The 20,269-nt window shown below is 36.1% G+C and overlaps 1 protein-coding gene across 2 annotated transcripts in view; it reads right to left on the bottom strand.

Annotated features, from left to right (window-relative positions):
* Positions 1-20,269, bottom strand: part of ESR1 (estrogen receptor 1) — a 162,751-nt gene that overhangs the window by 71,910 nt on the left and 70,572 nt on the right. For both annotated transcript variants that reach the window (XM_030022700.2, XM_030022701.1), the window contains 2 exons: positions 17,934-18,124; positions 3,958-4,074 (listed from right to left, as the gene is read on the bottom strand). In XM_030022700.2, the coding sequence (XP_029878560.1) occupies positions 3,958-4,074; positions 17,934-18,124 (308 nt within the window). The remainder of the gene's footprint in view (positions 1-3,957; positions 4,075-17,933; positions 18,125-20,269) is intronic.

The raw sequence follows: 20,269 nt of genomic DNA, 5'->3' as shown, positions 1-20,269 counted from the left end.
CCCCTTGCATTTAACACACTATAAAAATAATTAATAACTAACAATAAAAATAGTCTGCTTTTGATTTCAAAGAATAAGACCCTTCAGAGCCAAGTCATCAGAAAGCCATTAAAACAATGAAGAAATGGAAAACTGGATCTGTATTGGAGCAGAGATCACCTGGACCATAGATATGGTTAGAGCTTCAAGATTGCAGCTGCTGTAAAAACTCCATTTGGAAGCTGGCACTCCCCATCATGTGAAATAGTAAGTTGGAATATACTTCTCCAAACCAGAACAGAAACAATCTTCAAGAAAGCTTCAGTGGCTCACAAACAAAAAAACAAGGCTCTTCCGTGCTACCCTACCAGAAGAAAGGGACGTGACAAGGAGCTTATTCAATCTGACAGCTTTATCCTCACATACAAAAGGGGTGCACAGACTAAATAAATACAATTTTAAGGTCTTTTTGACTTATTCAGAAAGAGAGAGTGAAGCATTTGGACAAAATGTAGCAGCTATAAATTCTGCCTCAGATTCTGACTACATCAGCAGAGATTCTGGCAGTCTAATTGTCTCTTGAAGCAGCAGCACAGTAACAGATGCAGAAGGAAACACTTGCAAACATAAGAGGAGAGAAAGAAAATAATTCTGCAGTACTGAAAGAAGTTTTTAAAAGATGAAAGAACAGTGGGGAAAAAAAATGATAAAATTTCCACAGAAACTCATAAATAACTGTTCCTACAGCATAGCTCAAGAGCTACTTGAAGCCTGCATTTTTTTCTGAATGAAGCCCCAAAACCATATTTCAGTTGTGTCCACTCTGTTAAAAATAATATATATGAACTTTTTTGTGCTGCATTAAGTGACATCCTATGAGAAAAACCTCAGCAACCATAGCTTATAACCTATGTTTAAAATTAACCGGAGGCATTTAATCAAGATTTTATCTAGCTTCCTCCATATTTACTGAAACTCAATAATTACTATCAGCTATTGCCCAGAAGTTAAATGACGGATAAAAGGCACAAATTAGCAGCTTTCACAATTTATTAAGCAACCTCAGCTAATTTAGTGCAGAAGGAAAACTGATATTACCTTTAGAGAAAAGAAAGATTATGGCTGTTTTCCACTATGTCTAAAAGGTACATCATCATAAGCAAATTGTGTCTCTCTCAATTGAGACATGACACAACTGAATATTTTTCAAATGTATGATAAAATTAATGCCTTCAAACAAGGCAAATCCTTCAATATGAACAAAAGGAGATTATTTAAATTAAAAGATTCAATCAAGAGAACTATAAATTACTAGAGAAAAATGTGGACCGTGAGTTAACCACAGCACTACGTGATTCAAGTATGTTGAAGGAAAGTGTTGTTATAAGAGATCTATTAAAACAGAAAAGCTTAAGAGATCTCCTTAGAGAAAACAAAAAAACAACCAAAAATATTTAAAAACATTTAAAAGTTAACACTTTAGAAGTTAACCAGATGGCATACCGTGAACATTTACTTAATCTTTATCTTCACCTGAGAGAAATGTGACAATTATCAGGTACTACTTAAAGAAAAGGTTTTCTTTCTCCCACAGCTATGTGGACAATACGGGACAGGTAATGAATTCAGCAGAACATTGAACGCTTTACTTTATCCTACATTAAATTTACCTTTCTTGTATACTTCATCTGCAGGCATGCTAGATTTATAACCTGCAACTGAGGGATCTCGAGAAATCTTACTCAGACTTCATAAAATAAATATTCTTAAACTCTTGCCTATGATCCAGTGGTGGACTTCAGTGCATTATTAGTGGCCCCATAGGAGCAGGCAGAATTTATGCATCTGATCTTGTTTGTAAATTGTGAGCTAAGCTTAAAAAAAAAAAAAAAAAAAAAAAAAACACAAATACAACATCGACTATTTTTGAACTACCAGTTGCTGTAGTGACTATAGAAATCTTACAGCATTGTAAAAGGAAAGGATGAAATCCACAGGACTTTGGTCAGGTGAGGGCCACTGTATGAAATGAAAATTCCAGAACATCTATATTAGAAATAAAATTTGGACAAAATTGGAGCCTTTATTTAGACTTCATTAATCTACAGAATGCTAGCTGAGAATTCTGTGCCATTTTTATGTGATTGAAACAATTCTGTATGGAACAGTGAAAAACCTATTACATCATGTATCTTAGAGAAGAGGTATGAAAAACATCAGACTGGTACAGTGGAACATTAATTAAATACGTATGAGTATAAATGGATGGAAACGTGCCAAAGGAAAGATGTAATATCATCAACATAAAACATAATGATATATTTTAACTATGATCTACCATATGTACAAAGGTCAAAGTGAAATCTGCATGGCAAATTTATGTATGGGATTTTCTGATTTTAGTTTGCCTTATCTCAAACTTTAACTTCTCCGGACCATGGCTGTGATACTAACTATATACATTTTACTTTAAAGATTTCTAGCCATATACACCAGGATGTTAAGACAGAAACAAGAAAACTCTGGATCCATAAACTAAATCTTATGAAGAAAATCATCTACTGTCTTAAGTGTTAGAACTAAAAAGAGATTTGACACCTTCCTCCTGCTTGCATCCCAAAACTGAGATTAACAAAATCAGTCTCAGCTCTTGCTTAATCCTTGAGTTGAGAAAAATGCAGATTCAGCCTCAAAGTGCAGCAACAGACTAGTTTTCCATTACTCTTTCCCCTTTACTCTTTCTCCCAAGACTTCCAGACTTTGCCTACCTTGACTGCACAGACTGGACTTGCAAACAATCCTTTGCTGCAGGGAGGATAAACATGATGAGCTACTCCTCCCTCTAGCCCCACATTTTTTGTGGAATAAGTAAGCATTAGGTGTGCCAGAGAAAGGGAGAACCAAACTGTAATTTAACAATTAGCCCCTTTCACATATAAGTCATGGGTTCTAATCCTTTCTCTTCTGACCACTTACTAGTTTGTTAAATTTTCCTATAGAGGTAGGTTTCAATAAAGCTAGTGATTGCTTTTCATTAATAAAAGCAGTCTGAAATTTTTACATTTACAGGCTACAACAAGGTTTTCTTCTGCTTTAGAGCGAATATGAAACTTTATGATTTCCTGTTCTTAAATATTCTTAATTCGTAGGAGCATGGCATTTTCAAAAGGATTAAAAATAACTAACTAACTGTCTGCTTTTGACAAACATAAGGTACTGTAACATAGAGGAGAAAGGCAGGTATCATGATTGTTCCAAAACTGTTACAAAAGAACTCTGCCATCTAAGAACACACCTTAGCAATTTTTTGATATTGTCATGTATTTCTAATTTTGCCTCCAAAAGTTAAACACTGTGTATCTAAATAAAGTAATTTAGTGGTATTCCACTTCAGCCTAAGCATTCAGTGTCTGATTCTTCTTTTCTGACATCACTATTACGTAAGTATGTTCCAAGAAAGTGGCATTTATCTCAGTTTTTATAAATTGAAACTTTCATATTGTTGGGTGAAATTAATTCACATATAAAATGCATGTACAGTACTGGAATAGAGGAATTGACTTTCCCTTCCAGAATTCACAGAACAAGTATTACATATTCAGAAGTTTATTTTAATGAATATGTACTGATCTGAGACATTGAATTGCAAAATGTTGCAAAATCTTGGGTTAAGTTTCATTCATCATGATCTGGAGTCTACCATGAAAGACCAAAAAAAAAAGAAGTAAAAATATTAACAGAAGAATCCTAACTCCATCGAAGTCAATGTTCCTATTAATTTTGGTGCAGATTTCGGTAAGATTAATAACATGGTATTTGGGAGTTTTTTATTTTTTATTTAATCGCTCTTTGATTTAATACTCTTCAGCTCAATAAAACTAGTTGCTTCCTCCTTTAGGAACCATATCAGCTGTCCAATGAAGTTAAAAGACAGGAAGGCAGACACCAATGAGGATTTGTTGATTGCTGTGTACATACCACCTTTCATCATTCCCACTTCATAGCATTTTCTTAGTCGGCAAGCCTGGCAACTCTTTCTTCTGTTCTTGTCGATGGTGCACTGGTTAGTAGCAGGACACATGTAGTCATTGTGCCCTGTAAAACCAGAGGGAAAGTAAGGACACAGTTAGACACAGACATAACAAAACTGCCGATAACACTTTTATTTTCATTGAGTATTTAGTACAGCATCTAACATCTCGGGGAGAAGGCAGGGTTACTTACCATCATAACCTATCATAAAAGTATTGATACGGATAGTGAAACTAACATCTATTCACAATACATTTATTCACAAGTTCTTTAAGACTACTCTTAAAACCACGAATTACAACTTCTGTAGAATAATTAAAATAACGAACAATTAAAGCAATCACAAAAGAGGATAGATTAGCATGAACAAGCCCCTTAACTTCCTTGCTTTTAGCCTGAGAAATACAATGCCATCTGGTCCATGTGCCTGTGTTGATGTTTAACCAATAGACTGCACAAAATGGTTAGAGGTTTATAGAATTAAAAAGGCCTATGCACAGAACATTTTCTGATATCTACCACAATCTGGGGCACTTAAGAAACAAACATCAACAACATAAAAAAGAAGGAACAACCATTGATTTATTGTACCTCAGGGATAAATCAGTCTCTAATTCCAATTGCACGTCTACTGATCTATGCAAAAACCTTTTGTCATGACAAATTCTTAAATTACCATGTGTTGCAACTGAGTTTGGTACTGGTACCTTTTCCTTCAGAGCTCCACTTCCTCATTTATTACCCTCTACATCTCAATTCTCATTACAAACATTTTCAGCCTACCATAATCGTTACTGCCAACAAGCCTCTATTACAATTTTCTCTTAAAAATGTGTGCTTAAACCTGCTATAAAATTATTTTCTGACCATAGATAAAGCTTAGCAAGGACAAAAAAGACTATCCAAAATGATCCCCTTGGTTCTCTGTATTCATCTAAACACAACTAAGGTACAGCACACAATGAAACAATTTTACTGCAGAACTGTTTGTTCTTTCTTTCAGGTCAAGGGATCAGCTTAAGGTTGAGTAGGGTGCAGGTTTGACAGAGGCCTTGGTCTCATCAAATCATCTATCCTTGATTAGAAATTAGAAAACAGAGTAAAAATTACTATCAGATTACACCAGGAACATCTGCTTTCTAATGCTACGTAACTGGGATCCAATCAAAATAAGCAGCCAAACTGTAAACTTGTTAATATGGTGACAGCTGACTACACACTGTCTCAGATAGACAGAATTATTATTTTTTAGCTCTACTTGTCAGAACAGTATAATACTGGAAAAATCTGAATCCACAGGCTTTGCACCAGGACTGAAGCAAAAAAGTAAAACAGAAACACTACCTCAACGTCAGCATGAAAGACCATTTTAATTTTCAGTTCCTCTGGTAGGACACAGACTGTTCTATATCTGATTCAAAACATTTCACATGTAAGGAAAAAAAAAAAAATTGAGTCAAAGAAACCAGCCTCAACCATACAAAAATGTAATATCTACAGGGAAAAGAAGCAAAAAGGGAAAGCCATGTTTCTAAGAAAATGCACTTTTAGTAGGTCACGCTAAACAGCAGCAAAAGATTGTAACACCTGAACTCAATCACCAGCCCTGTTTTATAAGCCAAGCTCTGAAATAGCATGAGAGAAAGACAGAAAACTTTAATTACTCTTTTAAAAAACAAAGAAAGACTTTGACAAAGTATCTGATCTTCCTCCTAGTGAAGTTAAAGGGTAAATTGACAAGGGCAGCAAGCACAGGCTCTGAATTCCACAAATAAATTCAGAACACCGTTTAGTTGTCTGTAAAATAAGCAGATAAATGTTCCCACTTAGGTCAAAGCTGAACACGTGCTTACCACCTTTGCTGGACTGGCTGATGCTCATAAGGTTCAACTCTCAAAAAAAAAAAAAAATGACAGTACGCAAAAATAAAAAATCAAGTGGTATCAGTATCAGCAGGGCAGCCATCCTTTTTCACAGTGCTTATGTAGGTGACAGTTTTTTCTTTTCCTTTAAGCCTAGATTTCCTTATGCAAACTGTAAGCGTTTGGGAATAGGCATTTGGTTTGTAGAATAGCACATAAAATAATCCTATTTATGATAGATCTACAGTTCCTACTGAAATTAACATGATTAATATTATCATATTTTCACATTGAAAAGTTTTATCTTAAATATACGCTTTAAAGGTTAGCATAATTAGTCTGCTTTCATGCGCATGACCTGCAACGTATGCAATCCACCCTTCTTTCAAAGTGCTTGACAGACTTCATAGAATAAAACCTGTAAAGTTTTGAAGGCAAAAAAAAGAAGGATCTGTGTGTGAGGGACATGCTTCAGATTATGAGTTCCATAGTAATGTCATTATTTAGACTTCATATTTGCTGTAATCTAGGAATAAGATAATGCATTTAATATTTCTTATAATTTTTGGTTTAGTTTAACATGCCTTCAGGAGACTAGAAAAGCAACAAGAAGAAAATGTTTGATAATTAGAGTACACAGCAGAAATTATTATCAGATTAATCAGGGAAGAAGAAAGAAAGAAAGAAAGGGAAGAAGGAAGACAGGAACCTGATTTCCAGTATCCAGTCACAGGAAGTGAGGAAGGAAGTTTCCTTTGCAAGGCACAGACACAGACCAGGGCAGTCTAGCTTGGAGTGGCATGGAAGGGAAAAAGGTAGAGCAACACAACTAAGTAATAGGTAACACACAAAGACAAGTTTTATTTTACAATGAAATAGTATAATTATGTTATATATGTAATATATATTGAGTATAACTCAATAACTCTTCTGTGAAGTGAATTGTCTTTTAACTGTTCTGCCTTTTGTTTTATCCTTAAAGCTCATCTCTCGGCAAAGTTGATTCTGAGCAATCCGTCTGGTGGGAATCAGCAACATGAAAGTGGGACATATCAACAGGCGCCCAGGTGCCCTGCACTTCATTTTCATGATATCTAAAAAGAGTAATACATGCTAAAAGAGAGGCTAATTAGGCCATTTGGATAGTTGGTATTACAGGAATACCGAGAGGAAAAAATGTAATCAGTGATCACTGATACTTGTAAAGGGAAGCACATGCCACTTGGACTTTATGGTCTTATTGTGGTTTTTGGAGGGGGGGGGGGTTAAGTAAGTAAATTATCAGATAACCTGCACAAAATTAAAGGCAGTGAGTTTAATAGGGTAGAGCCCCTAGTTTTAATCCCCCTGTATATATGACTAGTACTGTCATGAGCTACAGAGGAAGAGTTTAAGGGAGCTATTGGAGGAGCTTGAGGAGGGGTGGTCTGTTTTTCTTATGATATCTCACACATTGTACATTTTAAAACAGTAAAAATAACATTAAGTGGTTTTATAGCACTTTATTATATGCTAAGGTCTTTCCAGAACAGGCTACAAAGATCTGGCTCTTTTCTCAAAGCGCTAATTTTAGATGTGACAATCTGTATGATAACAACCAACAGTGGAGGGGGGGAGGATGAGGAAGCAAAGTGTCAACAAGAAGATAATGGCTGAAATTAGGATGAGTGGATGATTTTTAGTTTATTCTAACCCAGCCTATCATAATCAGAGCTTTTTCCTACTGCACATGCAGTCTGACTTTCTCTTGTCACCATGAGTCATGTGGTTAGTATTTATGTTCAGAGACTCATCACTGTCCATCTAAGGGTTCTCAAAATAACCGTGGTGTACGCAACAGCATACATTCAGAGTGGGTGGATGATTTATCTGTGAGGGCTTCAGTCAGCAAAATACTCCATATTTCTTTAAATTTAAGTGTTACTACATTCAGCAGAACATTTAAGCATCTGTGTACTTCTAGAAAGTAGTCCCAGCACAGTATATATGGTTAAAGTTAAGCACATGCTTGAGTATTTCACTGAATTGCACCTTTGAAGAGCTGAGTTCATTTTGTCCTTGACCAGCAAGGATGAAAATTAATATATCAAGAGCAATTAACACAACACAGAAATATTTTTTTTCATAAATGTGCAAACAGTTGCCATATTATATTCCACTAACCATCAAGATTAACCTGAGGGAATGATTAGTTTAAGCAGTACGAAAGTTGTACAACAAAATTAACTAAAGAAACCAACATGTTGCCATGCCAGCTTAAGAATGCTTAATGTCAATTCTACAAAGCCAATAAAGGAACATTGTTGTCAGGTGAATTTTGTATGACACCTAAACTGATGTAGTTGAATTGACTCATTATACATTTCAAAGCAAGCCAGTAATAATTATCCTTTTACTAATACGTGCTTTTCCTTTAATTATTCTTTTATTTTCAATCTTCATGTCACACATATTTCTTAAACCACTCTTTATCTATTGCATAAGGCATCTGCCAGGTTAGCCTTTACCTGTGGAAGCACCAGGTCCTTGTATGATCTTATTCTGACAGTGAAATTAGCAGAATTTCATATATGTAGGTGAAGGGAAGGCTAGAGTATAGACTTTATCTACACCTTAGGTGCCAAGCAAGTGACAAGCAGGAATACTGCAGATGAAAAACAAAGCCTTGGAAAGAATAGCCTCAACAGCACGTGGAAAGTTTTCATAAAGAGCAAAAAGAAAAAAAAAATAGCACCTGGACATTGCACATGCTAACCCAATATGAACAAATGTTGAATGTAAAATAAAAAGTTATACCAATGTTAAGTTAAAGTGACCCAATAAAACTGCACTGATTGATTTTAAAATCTCACTCTTTCCTAACAGGTTTCACAAAAGAACAGGTGGTTATGTCTAATTCCTTTATAAGCACAGACACTCAAATTCACAGCTTAATTACCCTCAGATAAGGTCTTTGGATTTGGAATTTGGGTTCTCTTAGCAACTACCCAATGCTGCTGAGAAGATTAATCATTTTCTGTTTTTAAACTAGCAAGGCATTACTACATGTGACAGTAAGGAAAAGGGCCTAGATTGTAAAACGTACTTCCTTTGCATCCAGTGAGGAAGTTCTCCTTCTACGCATACCTCAGAAAGAAAGATCACCGAACCACTGAAGAATGAGAAAGAAGGAAAGCTTAAAATCTATATACCCTGTATTACATCCTTCAGCTGTGTCATGTAGCTCCCACACTGACTGTTCACCTTCTAGTGGAATCTTCTTGCCTTCACATAGGTATAGCACTGTTCACATGAGCAGTTAATTCAAGCCAAATGATTATGATACCGACCTTTCCTTTAACCTTTCAATATACTATTTCAGCTAACAGGAAAAATGAAGAAAGAAGAATGAGAATGGGCATTGCATGAGGATACCAAACCTGCTGCCATCTCACCGGTTTAATAATGTATGAACATATACATTGAGAAAGAGTGACATACAAAAAGTAAAACACTATTAATTTTATAGATATATAAATACAAAATTATATCTTCTACTCCAGCAGATAATTTCAAAGTTTTTATTATTGACCTTAGTCCTAAAATTTCAATTGGTGTTTCATCTACTCTTTCCATTCCCACCTTTTTTTAATTTTAGACAAGGTAACAAAATAGGAAGTATTTTTTTTTCCTCATGACAAATAAAAAAAGACACCAATCCAGATCCCAATCTCTACAAAATCTGGCAAGGAGTGTGACATCTAGTTTCTGTTTCCCTATCTGATAAATCACAATTGTTTTAAATCGTTGGCACATGATTAAACCGACAACTGTGTTAAAGGAAAAACTCCCACAATGTATTACTCACAATCATCTCATTATGATCCCTCCAAAGACAAAGAGCATTTTCAGAGAGAGTCGTAGGCAAGACATGGCTATCTTATTCCCACAAACTTTGAATGAAATGCCTTGTGTTTTTAGCTTCCCAGTTTATATGAGCTAAAATGGGAAGGGGTGGAATTCTACTACAGAAAACTCCCACAACTAATATAAAGAGGCCAAAAAGTTAAAAATATCGCACATCACTCATGCACTTAACATCCAATCAATTGTTAGCAATAAGAAAATTAATATAACTCCATTTTTATTCCAGGTATAACATCAGGTTTTGGATTGTGATGGGACCTATTGAATAAGTTTAGCTAGTCGTATTTTATATTTGAATCTTTGGTACCTGAGTCATTCTTGGTATCATAAAATTTGCAAGGAGCTGTAATGTATTTATCCTCATATTATGCCTGTAAAGAAAGTGCTGGTATTTGTATTTTACTGGGGTGATGGCAGGGCACGGGATTGTCACTGCAGAGAGCATGCAGTGGATGTGGGCATTTCTAAGCACAGTGAGTTTTCTGCATTGAAGTCTGTGAAACTGAAACTGCAGTACAGTCAGCTCCTGGTTTGTTAAATTATTATACTAATCTTTAACATCAGTATTTTGATAAAAAGCCCCTTTTCTGCCTATGTACTACTTTCTCATGTAAAATAAAACCTAGTTATGCTCTTCTTTTATTTACTGATATCTATCTGTGCTCCTTGGTTTGCTCACTTATACCCTAACATCATCTGTGCTCTAAGATTCGTCCATTTTGTAATCAGAAGGATCAACAAAAATAACTTAGTCTGTTGTCCTGCATATCTCTAGCCACATCTGAGAGTGGGGAATAACTGTGTTGCTTATAACAAAGGAAGTCCAACTATTTCAACAATTTGTGACTAAATTAAATCAAATGTTTGAAAGAAATACATAATCTTATTCAAAGAATTCAGACAATGAGATATTTATTACATTTGTTACTAAATTATACCAGCAGTTAATTGCCACACTACTTCTTTTACAGTAACTCTGAACTAGTACACATACTTCAATAAAGTTTGTTAATAGCCTCCTTTTGGAAATAAATTATGTCAAAGATCACTTCATGCACTTCCAGTACATTTATCGTTTTAGTCATCTTACACAGTTCTCTCTAGTACGATTTCCACTTTTCAAAAGTGACTGTAAAAGACAACCTACACAAAGTCTGAAAGTTCATGGGAGTGAAACTTATGGAGCCCCTTTAGATCAATAAAGCCACTTGAGGTAAATGAGGTTACAGAAATGTATTTTCCTTCACACTCTCTAAACCCAAGTGGAACAGTTAAGCACTTTCCTGCTGGACAAACAAATATGTTCTCCTGCAATTTGTAAACGTAAAGCTCTTCCCCCCACTGCCCCCCCCCCCCCCCCCCAACAGGCTCAGCCCTAAGCTAGAAATAATGTGAGTTTCCAAATGAAATATTCATTAAATACTTGCAACAAGAAAAATGCTTAAATTTTTTTTGTTGCTTGATATGGCACAATAATCATATTCCAAAGGAAGTAAAACACCATTAAAGCTAATAATACAGGATACATTAAGTACAGCTTCTAAGGGCTAGGAATTTTGTCTAGGAGGTGGGAAAAGCTTTGGACTTGGCAGAGGAAGAACCAGTGACCATTTATAAAATCAGATAACAACCGGTGAGTGTTCTCTACTTTCTGGTAAAGTGTGTTGCCCAGCTTCAGAAAGGCTTTCAACATTGCCTGGCGTGACATTTAATATGTCAGCTATGAAAATATAGTTTAGATTATTTCAGAAAACTGTCAGAATTCACTGTTACAATGGAAGCCGATATTGAATGAGGCTCCATAGTGTCTGCCCTGGATCCAGTTCTATACTGTATTTTCCTCACTGATGGCCAATGGACTAGAGTATTTATTTTATTAAATGTTATTCATTTGTAGATGACATTTATACGTGTTAGAAGAGCAGAGAAAAGACCAGACTACTCTGCTAGTCAGACAGAAATAAATCTGAAATAAATGGCAGGAGTCTACAGGACAAGAATTCTAAATTATCTTGGCAAACTGGAGATAGCACATGGGAAAAAACAGCACAAAAGTAAGGACCAGAACAAATCACTACATTAAAACAGGAATAATCAGATGCACAAAACAAGATGGGAAAGAAGTGGTTTGTCCTCTAGAAAAGTATGCTTGGGTTTATTATGCATCACACACTGATTATGACTGAACAGTGTCAGGTTTTTGTAAATAAGGCAAACCTTACAGTGTGATGGATGTAGACAAATACCACCAGCTGGCTTTTAAGTTAATCCTATTGCTCTGTTCAGTATTCATAAAGCATCATATAGAAGGAAATCATGCTTCAAGAAAAAAAGAAAATGGGACAAAATGGAGAATCTCCAAAGTAGAGCAACTAGAAGATAAGAAGTCTAGAAAACAATACCGATGAGAAAAGGTTGAATAAACTGTTTCTTCAGGTTAGGTAAAACAGAATAATTTCTTTTTTTAAACTGTGATAGCAATCTTCCAGCTTTAAAGGCTGTTGCAGAAGGAAAGAGAACAACTTTTTTTCTGTGGCATGATAGACAGGAAAATATGTGATGAGCTTAACCTGCAGGAAGGCAGATTCAAACTTCATAGTAACCTTCAGGGATAAAGAGAATGAAACATTGGATCAGGCTACAGGTTTTTAAGTAGCAGTTCAATAAACATATGTAAGTAATTGGCTACAGTTGATCCTGTCACAGGACAGACAGATGCACTAGGGTTCAAGGTCCACTGCAGCCCTATGAATTGCTTAGACCATGAAAAATAAGGAATTATCTTGGATACGAACATCTTAAGTCACTGCCACATTCATGCTGAATGCAGCACTTCAAAATCACTGGAAGAGTATCACATTCAAAATTGCCTTACTAGGAAAAAAGAGGTATTGACTCTTGCCTTTCAATAACATCCAAGTTTCTGAAACAAGATTACTGTCAATTAGACTGCTGATATTAAAAATGCACATTAGGGGACAACGATCAGAGCATGTGTTTAACTCAAGGGGCTCTAGAGGAAAACTACTAAAAACACAAAAATAAATCAAAATAAGAACCTGGCTGACCACAGGCTGTTAGAGCAGTCCCAATGATGGATAAACCCTGGTGGACTTTCCAAACACACATTTTCTAACCTTCAAACTTCCAACAGTTAGCTACCTCTCAAACTGGAACCATGTGTTTTCCACCCTGAGACTATATACCGGTCTGCAGGCCCCTGTTTATTGGCTGTGATCACCTCTGCTAGTCTCACTTAGGTTCATGTTTTGTAGTTTTGCTCTTTCTGCTGACAATCAGAGAATCAGTGCACAAGCAGTCTTATTAGGGAGTTTCTGTTTTCTTGGCTGCAGAATCTGTGCAGCATTTGCAGCTGTTATCAAACAGATTACAAAAATACCATGAAAACAGAAGAAATAATGGAAAGTTAAAGGGAAGATCTCAGAAACCTCCCAGATCAACAATATTGCAATTGCTGCACTGCAGCATTACCTAAACACCCACTTATTAGGCATGTTTTACCAGTTAATTTCTCTCCAACTCAGACAAAAATATGTATATATTACCACGACTCCTAGCATTAAAGTTCGAACTACATACTTTCAACAAAGTACAGCTCTATCGCTGTGAAGTTAAAACAATTGATAACACTCAAAGTCTACTGCCAAAACTCTCCTACTTGATGGTCAGAAGGCATAACTGTTAAATAAAATCCATGTTCAAGCCACACAACTAAAATACTTCCCAGCTTCAAGAATTCCTGCACTCCAGAGACCATGATATCTCCGTGATCAAGACCTTAATGGCAGGCCTCTGAAATCCCTCAGCATGGCTATTCATCCATTCTCAGATGCCAGCCAGTTCTTGCTGGACTGGTACTGCCTCCCATCATGCAGTAATTCTTAACTGAATATTTGTGAAATATCCCAGATTTTTTTCTGAGTATACAGCTGTGAGAAAAAGCAGAGAAGGTGCACCTGAAAAACATCAGAAGGGTATATGAAGGAGGCAGGGAAATAGAACTGGGGAGTTCTAAAATACTTCAGCAATTCTGAGATCAAGATACCCTCCAGTGTAAGGAGTTATCCCTCATTTGTTCTGAATTCCTTGTGCTCCCATTGGGGGTTCTTAGCCCCCCATATGTAGGCATTTGTTGGATGCTTGCCAGAGATGGTAAGAGCAATTCCTTCCTGTCCCATACCCTTTGGTGGTTATCCAAAATACCAAGAGAATTAGAAGGAGGGAGAAAGAATGTGTGAGTCACAAGGGGATTTTTAACTTGTAAATGGCACTTGTAAGGCTGATGTTGTAATACTTCATCCAGTTCTGACATCTAAATTTTAAAGAGGCTATTATGGATGTGGGGGGACTAGAAAAGGTGCAAAGAAAAAGGACTCAGAAGATAGAAATATACACAGCAGGAGACTGAAACATTTTAGTTCACTTCAAATATCGAGGTGATTTGATTGTAACAACTTAAGTTATAAGAACTTCCCACAGGAGAGAGATACTGGATACTAAGTCTGGTTCGTGGAAGTGACGTAAAAGCCAAAGTAATTCAAATTAGAAAGGTAATTTTTTAGCAGATGGGAGGAAAAATCATTAGAATAAACAATCATTTTAAGAAAGCTCTTGACCCCACAGATGAAGGCTGGGCATCTTCAAAAAGTTTTACCTCCATCAACTTATCGGGCTTTGTACACAGACAGCATATAAAGTTTATCTTGAGAGAAGATCAGACTTAATGATCTAATGGCCCTTCTTGGTCTTAAAATCCATAAATATTTTAGTAGAGAAGTAGAGAATGCTGTGATGTGACTGCTTGTTATGCTTCTGGATTCAAGTCAGTTGACCAAGCACACTCCTGAAGGTTACATATACTGGGCGAAGAATAAAGCACTCTTCTATCACCAGGCAACACAGTGCTCTTGGTGTCAAATGATTTTCCTCTCCCATGAAACATTAGGCATTAATATCAGTCTGCACAGAGTTTTCTCAAAACAAGGTCCCAAATCACTTTTGGGACAAAAACTAACAAAATAGACTGACATGGGCAGTTTCAGGAGGCAGTTGAGATTTTCCACCAAACGTCTGTTGTTTAAACAAAATTGAGCAGTTGCACATATTGAGATACAGTTACTAATTTAGGTTGCCTTTTAAGTTTTAACTGTTTGGCAGCAAAGAAAATGAACTTAGCATTTAAAATTTACAAAGTATTTCCAGAACCATTCCATCTCCCCTGGGAAAAAATAAAGCTATCCATCTCCACCTCGGGTAAGGTCCAATGCAGATGTGAGTTTTCACAAAATTTAAATATATACTTATGCAAGTAAGCATAGGTATCTCAGATATCACTGAGGATAACAGATACACAGGGAGGAAACGGATTACCCCATACAGATTGTTCATTGGTCATGTCTGTGCTCACTTTTTCCTGTGGTTCTATTAAGAATGTTTGACTACAGTCCATTAAGAACATCAAACTTCACTATAGCAATTCTGCTATGAAATCTCTGGCGAGAAGTCTAAAAATGACCAACCATCTCTGCATCTATGTATGTACTGAGAAATACAGCACAGCAAAACATTTAAAGAAAAACACACTATATGCAGCAACAAAAATCTTTGCTGAAAGCATTCTGTGTTACTTTGTTAATACAGGCAAGTCCTGTGTACCTCAACAGAGTTTAATCACATGATTCCCAGGAAATTTTTGTCCCTTTTTTAGGAATGCATATCATATATACAATACAAATATAATAATATTTAGTCCACATATTCTTCTATACATACACCTACACATTAGTAGTATTCATTCCTAGATATCTGATCACAACCTATTTAAAATTATTACCATCTGCAAGGTAAATGGCATGTTTTCTCATGTATTCTCAATCTAAAATTTACTGTCATTTTCATAAATTGGACACATGTCTAACGAGAACATATAAATGCTGAGGTAGAGATCTTTTCCAGATCCAGTAGGAAATTAAAAAAATCCTTTAGTTCATCAAGACTGGGTACCTATGACTTTAAAAGTTCTTTAGAGGACTTTTCATACCATCTGTGATAAAGTGATCACAATTGTCTCAAAAGTACTCATATTCTTGAATTACTTTCTTGATATTAGTGGATGTCATCTTTTGTGATAGCTGTTAACTACAGAAGAGGTGGATCAACTGAAGAAAGTACAGACGAGTTTAACAAACAGGATCAGAAGTCTAGAAAACATGTTCTACTGAAAGAAGTGGGTTTGTTTAGTCTAAAAAAGAAAAGACTGAGGAAAGATATGATAACAGTCTTCAACTGTGTAAAAGGTTGTTGTAACAAGCCTTCTTCATCCCCACAAGGGATAGGGCAAGAAGCAATTGCCTTAAATTAGAGCAAACATGACTTAAAGATCAAGAAAAGCATTTTACAGGACACTGGAAACTTAAGCTTTTTAATTTTTAAAGCTTACTTACTTAAAAATTATGTTAAGTATACAAATGTAGTAAGAACTAAATTTACTAATTAGCATGTACTGTAGCACAAATGGATAACAGACACATTGTGGAGGACCACAACATTTGTCTACGTGGAGACTAGGGCAAAACCACCCAAAGGCTGACATAGAACCATGGAACTCAATGAAACAGTCAGATTCATTTCTTCCTCCATAATGGTCAAAAGCTGAAGATCTGTGCTGTACAACTACTTGATAACTAACTCTTATTTTTGCTTAAGAATATTTCAGTTTTCACTTTGTTACTGACTTAGTTCAGTTCGAGTACAAGGACAGAATTTCAAAATTTTAAGAATAATTCTGATTTGGTCAGGGGAACTCAAAACAAAAAATAACGAAAAACACTTAAAAAAGGGAGCTGTTCTCCCTACATCACAAGTTTAAGTAAATGATTCTGATGTTAAAAGAAAAGCATTTTACTCTTTCTCCTTCCAGTGTTGCTTATTGTTGACCTCTGGCTGTAACCTTTTCTAAAAATCATTTTGATGAGTCTGGAAAAGCAGAAATACAAGTAACACTGACATTCAAATCATTTCATCAATGTCAACCCCACAGCCAATTTTTCACTTTTTTCTTTAAGGCAGGGAAAATTCTGAGCTGAATGCTGGAAGTCTTATTGAACTCACCTCAGTGGTAGTCATGCAACAAAACAGGCAATAATCAGACCGTGTGATATGAGGTGAAAACTGTTCCTCACTGTGTTTACTTCAAAAAAGGAGCAAGGAATTTTTGTGCCTATATATCACATGGAGATTTAAAAAACTAACGCATAGTACTTTACTAGTTTTCTGTTTGGAAAGGAAGAAATCTGTTTTATTTTCTCCTCCAGAATAAGACTTAGATACTGAACAGTGCCCATATTTTCAGTAGAGTCATACTTGCTTCTTACTCAGTTTAGGAGATGTTGAACAACGCAAAAAAGTTTCCATTCCAGAGGCTGACAGGCATTTAAATCAAGAATTATCTCGGTCACAGTAATTAACACTGTTTCTCTTAGGTGCCCTTTACTCCACTGGACACCTTGCGCAGTATGGTTTTAGCCATGACAAGACTGAGAACTAAACAATTCTGAGTACAGTTCAAAGCCCTGCTTTGCTGACAGATACAAATGCTATTTCATCAAGGAGACATTCCTTTTCAACACTGCTTCTCAAAAGACATCTCACATCTTCAAGGAGCTGAGATTTGGATTGAATCATTTTGCTAATGGAGCACTATATTAAGAATAATAAATCAATCGACATGAATTAATCTTCATCTGACAGGGAATTCTCAAAAAAAAAAAAATTGGTTTTGATAAGAACTTAATCTTAAAAGAGATATACATAGCCTGAAAGAGTGGTCATCTTGATCCAATATGGATTTTTAAATTAGATTTCTCACTGCCTCCATGGTCAGACTTACCTAAACCAAAGAGAGCATACAGAAGCTTTTCTTTCCCTCATTAATCTTGGACTGAATAACAGCATATTATATACCTGCTAGAAGCATTCACCAAACACGGAGCTAAAAATGTATGAGAGCGCACAGCAGCTGCTAAGGAAAACCCTATATATGTCATTGTCCTGAGCTCAGGCTGCAATCTGAAGTAGCTTCACAGTTTCCTCAAGAGTAAAGAGTAAAAGTGATTCACTTGAACAGTTTATTACCTTGAATACTCCTTTTGAAAAAAGCTTTGCAGCCCTCACAAGACCAGACCCCATAATGGTAGCCTGAAGCGTAGTCGTTGCAGACAGCACAGTACCGGGTCTCCTTGGTGGACTCCATGGACAGGCTCCCTTTATCACTGGTACTGGACATCCTCTCCCGGATGCTGTGGCGCCTGTTATCAGAGCTTGGCCTGTTCATAGCAAAAAAACAAGCATAATTCTTTCAGCGAGGTTAAGTCTCATCCACTCCTGCAGATTGTAAGAAAGAAGAGCAAATCTAGTTTTGAAATGACAGGTGGACAAAAAAAATAATCTTTCATCGCCCTCTGCCCTGTTCTAGTTGGAAAGGTATAGAACCAGTAAGATAGAGAATAATTTCTCAGAAATCAACCTGATATTGTTAGGCATTTTACCTTGAAAAATTAAAAAGCTATTTGATAAATTAATCCATTTTTCTCGAGACATCACAAAGGAATAATAAAAAAAAAAATCAGCATTTTTTTTTGTGTACCTGCTCCTGTCCAAAGGGTTCAGCATGACTGCAGTATCAGAAGGTAGTTTCAGAATCTGAGGCAAAAATCACTTAATGTTTGTATCTGAATTTGCAAGTCACTTGAATTATTAACCAGGCAATTTTCAAGTATTTTTCCCCAATTAGAGATGCAAACTTTCCTTACATTGTCAAAGATATAATACTGCATAAACCAGTCTCTCTTCTCATTACAACATCACTTTCATAAAAATTAAGAAGTGGTTTTAGCACAAGAAAAGTCAGAAGATATTAAGAATTGTTGACAAAGAATTTTTGTTCTAGTAATGTACATGTTAGTGGACATGTACTAGACATACTCAACATACACCTGGCCCACATGTGCAGTATGCTGTTGAATGAAAACCAAACAAATCTATAGTGTAAATGACAATGAATTCACATCTAGTGAATCTGGTAAGAGGTTACTATGGGTAGCTGCTGCAGGCATGGTAAACAATATTCAAGAAGATGAGAGGATGTGAAATTACCAAGGGAACTAGCAATGAACTCTGGGATTGCTCCTGGAAGGCAAACAGCTCTTGCAAAACATGTTTTGCAGTAACAGTCTGCACTACAAATTGTCCAGCAGACAAGTGCAATTGGATGTGACAGCATCAGACAAGCTAAAGCATGAAGAATCCTACTGTTTACAGTAATTAACCACTTACCATGCATGTTTTAATTGCTGGTTAGTAAATGAGTGGCTCTTATCTCCCCAGAGTCCCAACATTTTCTCAAACAAACATATCCTGGGTTTGAGCCTAGGAGACTGGGGGCTCTCTCTTTCAGATTTCTTCCTACATACCTAATTTTACCTTATTCCCTTCTTCAGGGCAGCAAAACTTCCTTTGTTTTGATGAACCAAGGCATCTGGCACCAACAGTACCTCCCTACTCCAAACCAATACTCCCCAGCAGCTTTCTGATTACTCTACGTATGTTCAACTACCATCTAGCCAAATTTCCCTGACATCATCTGCCACAGTCCATCTCAATGCCCAAAAGCTTTCTGCCAGCCAAAGCCACCTGGACGCTCTCACACGTGCTGCCAGCCATCCCCTTGAGACTTTTTATATATAATTTCTGTCCCTGAATACGATATATTTTCATTGAACAACTTTGAATGAATATCAGTTATTAGAGAAACATGAGGATTTGCCATGTTAGATGGCAGAAACTGCTACTGGCATAATTCAGGAAAACTGCATTTTTTAAACCCAAAGTTCTTTACCAAGCCTTATATACCAGCTAATTTTGAACAATTATTTAAATAACTTTTGTTTCCTTGAGACTTGTGCAAGACCCAAGAAACTTCAAATGGTGAAGTGCTGACATGGCACAACTCTGGCTTTTTAGTGAGATGGGAAAACTGGAGAATGTCACAATTCTGACAACATAAGTTTAACAAACTAGGCAGGGAAAAAAAAATTCCTTGCATATTTTAGATGTTAAAAGGTGAAAACAATATCATTAATAAATTGTTATGGATAAAACGCATACATTGTTCATGTAACTACCTTTTCCAGCCCACCAAACCTAGATAGTTTTTTTTACTCTTCTCCAGGTTCTGAAACTTCCTTTGAATTTGCTTCATCCCAGTGCCTCATTTAATTGACTTCTTTATTTTCTACTGAGCACTGATCAAAGCTGTAGTTTCTTGTCTTCTCCATCCCATTCTCCCCTGCCTGCAGCTAGATCACCTAATCCATCCTCAGTATAACTTTAAATTAAACTACAATATGGCTTGTTTCAAAAATAGACTTTTAGGTGTATATAACTACAAGAATGTTTTAAATATTTGAAGT

The sequence above is a fragment of the Aquila chrysaetos genome, chromosome 8, assembly GCF_900496995.4.
Source record: "Aquila chrysaetos chrysaetos chromosome 8, bAquChr1.4, whole genome shotgun sequence".
In the NCBI taxonomy this organism is placed as follows: domain Eukaryota; kingdom Metazoa; phylum Chordata; class Aves; order Accipitriformes; family Accipitridae; genus Aquila; species Aquila chrysaetos.
This window is presented reverse-complemented; position numbering and strand designations above follow the sequence as displayed.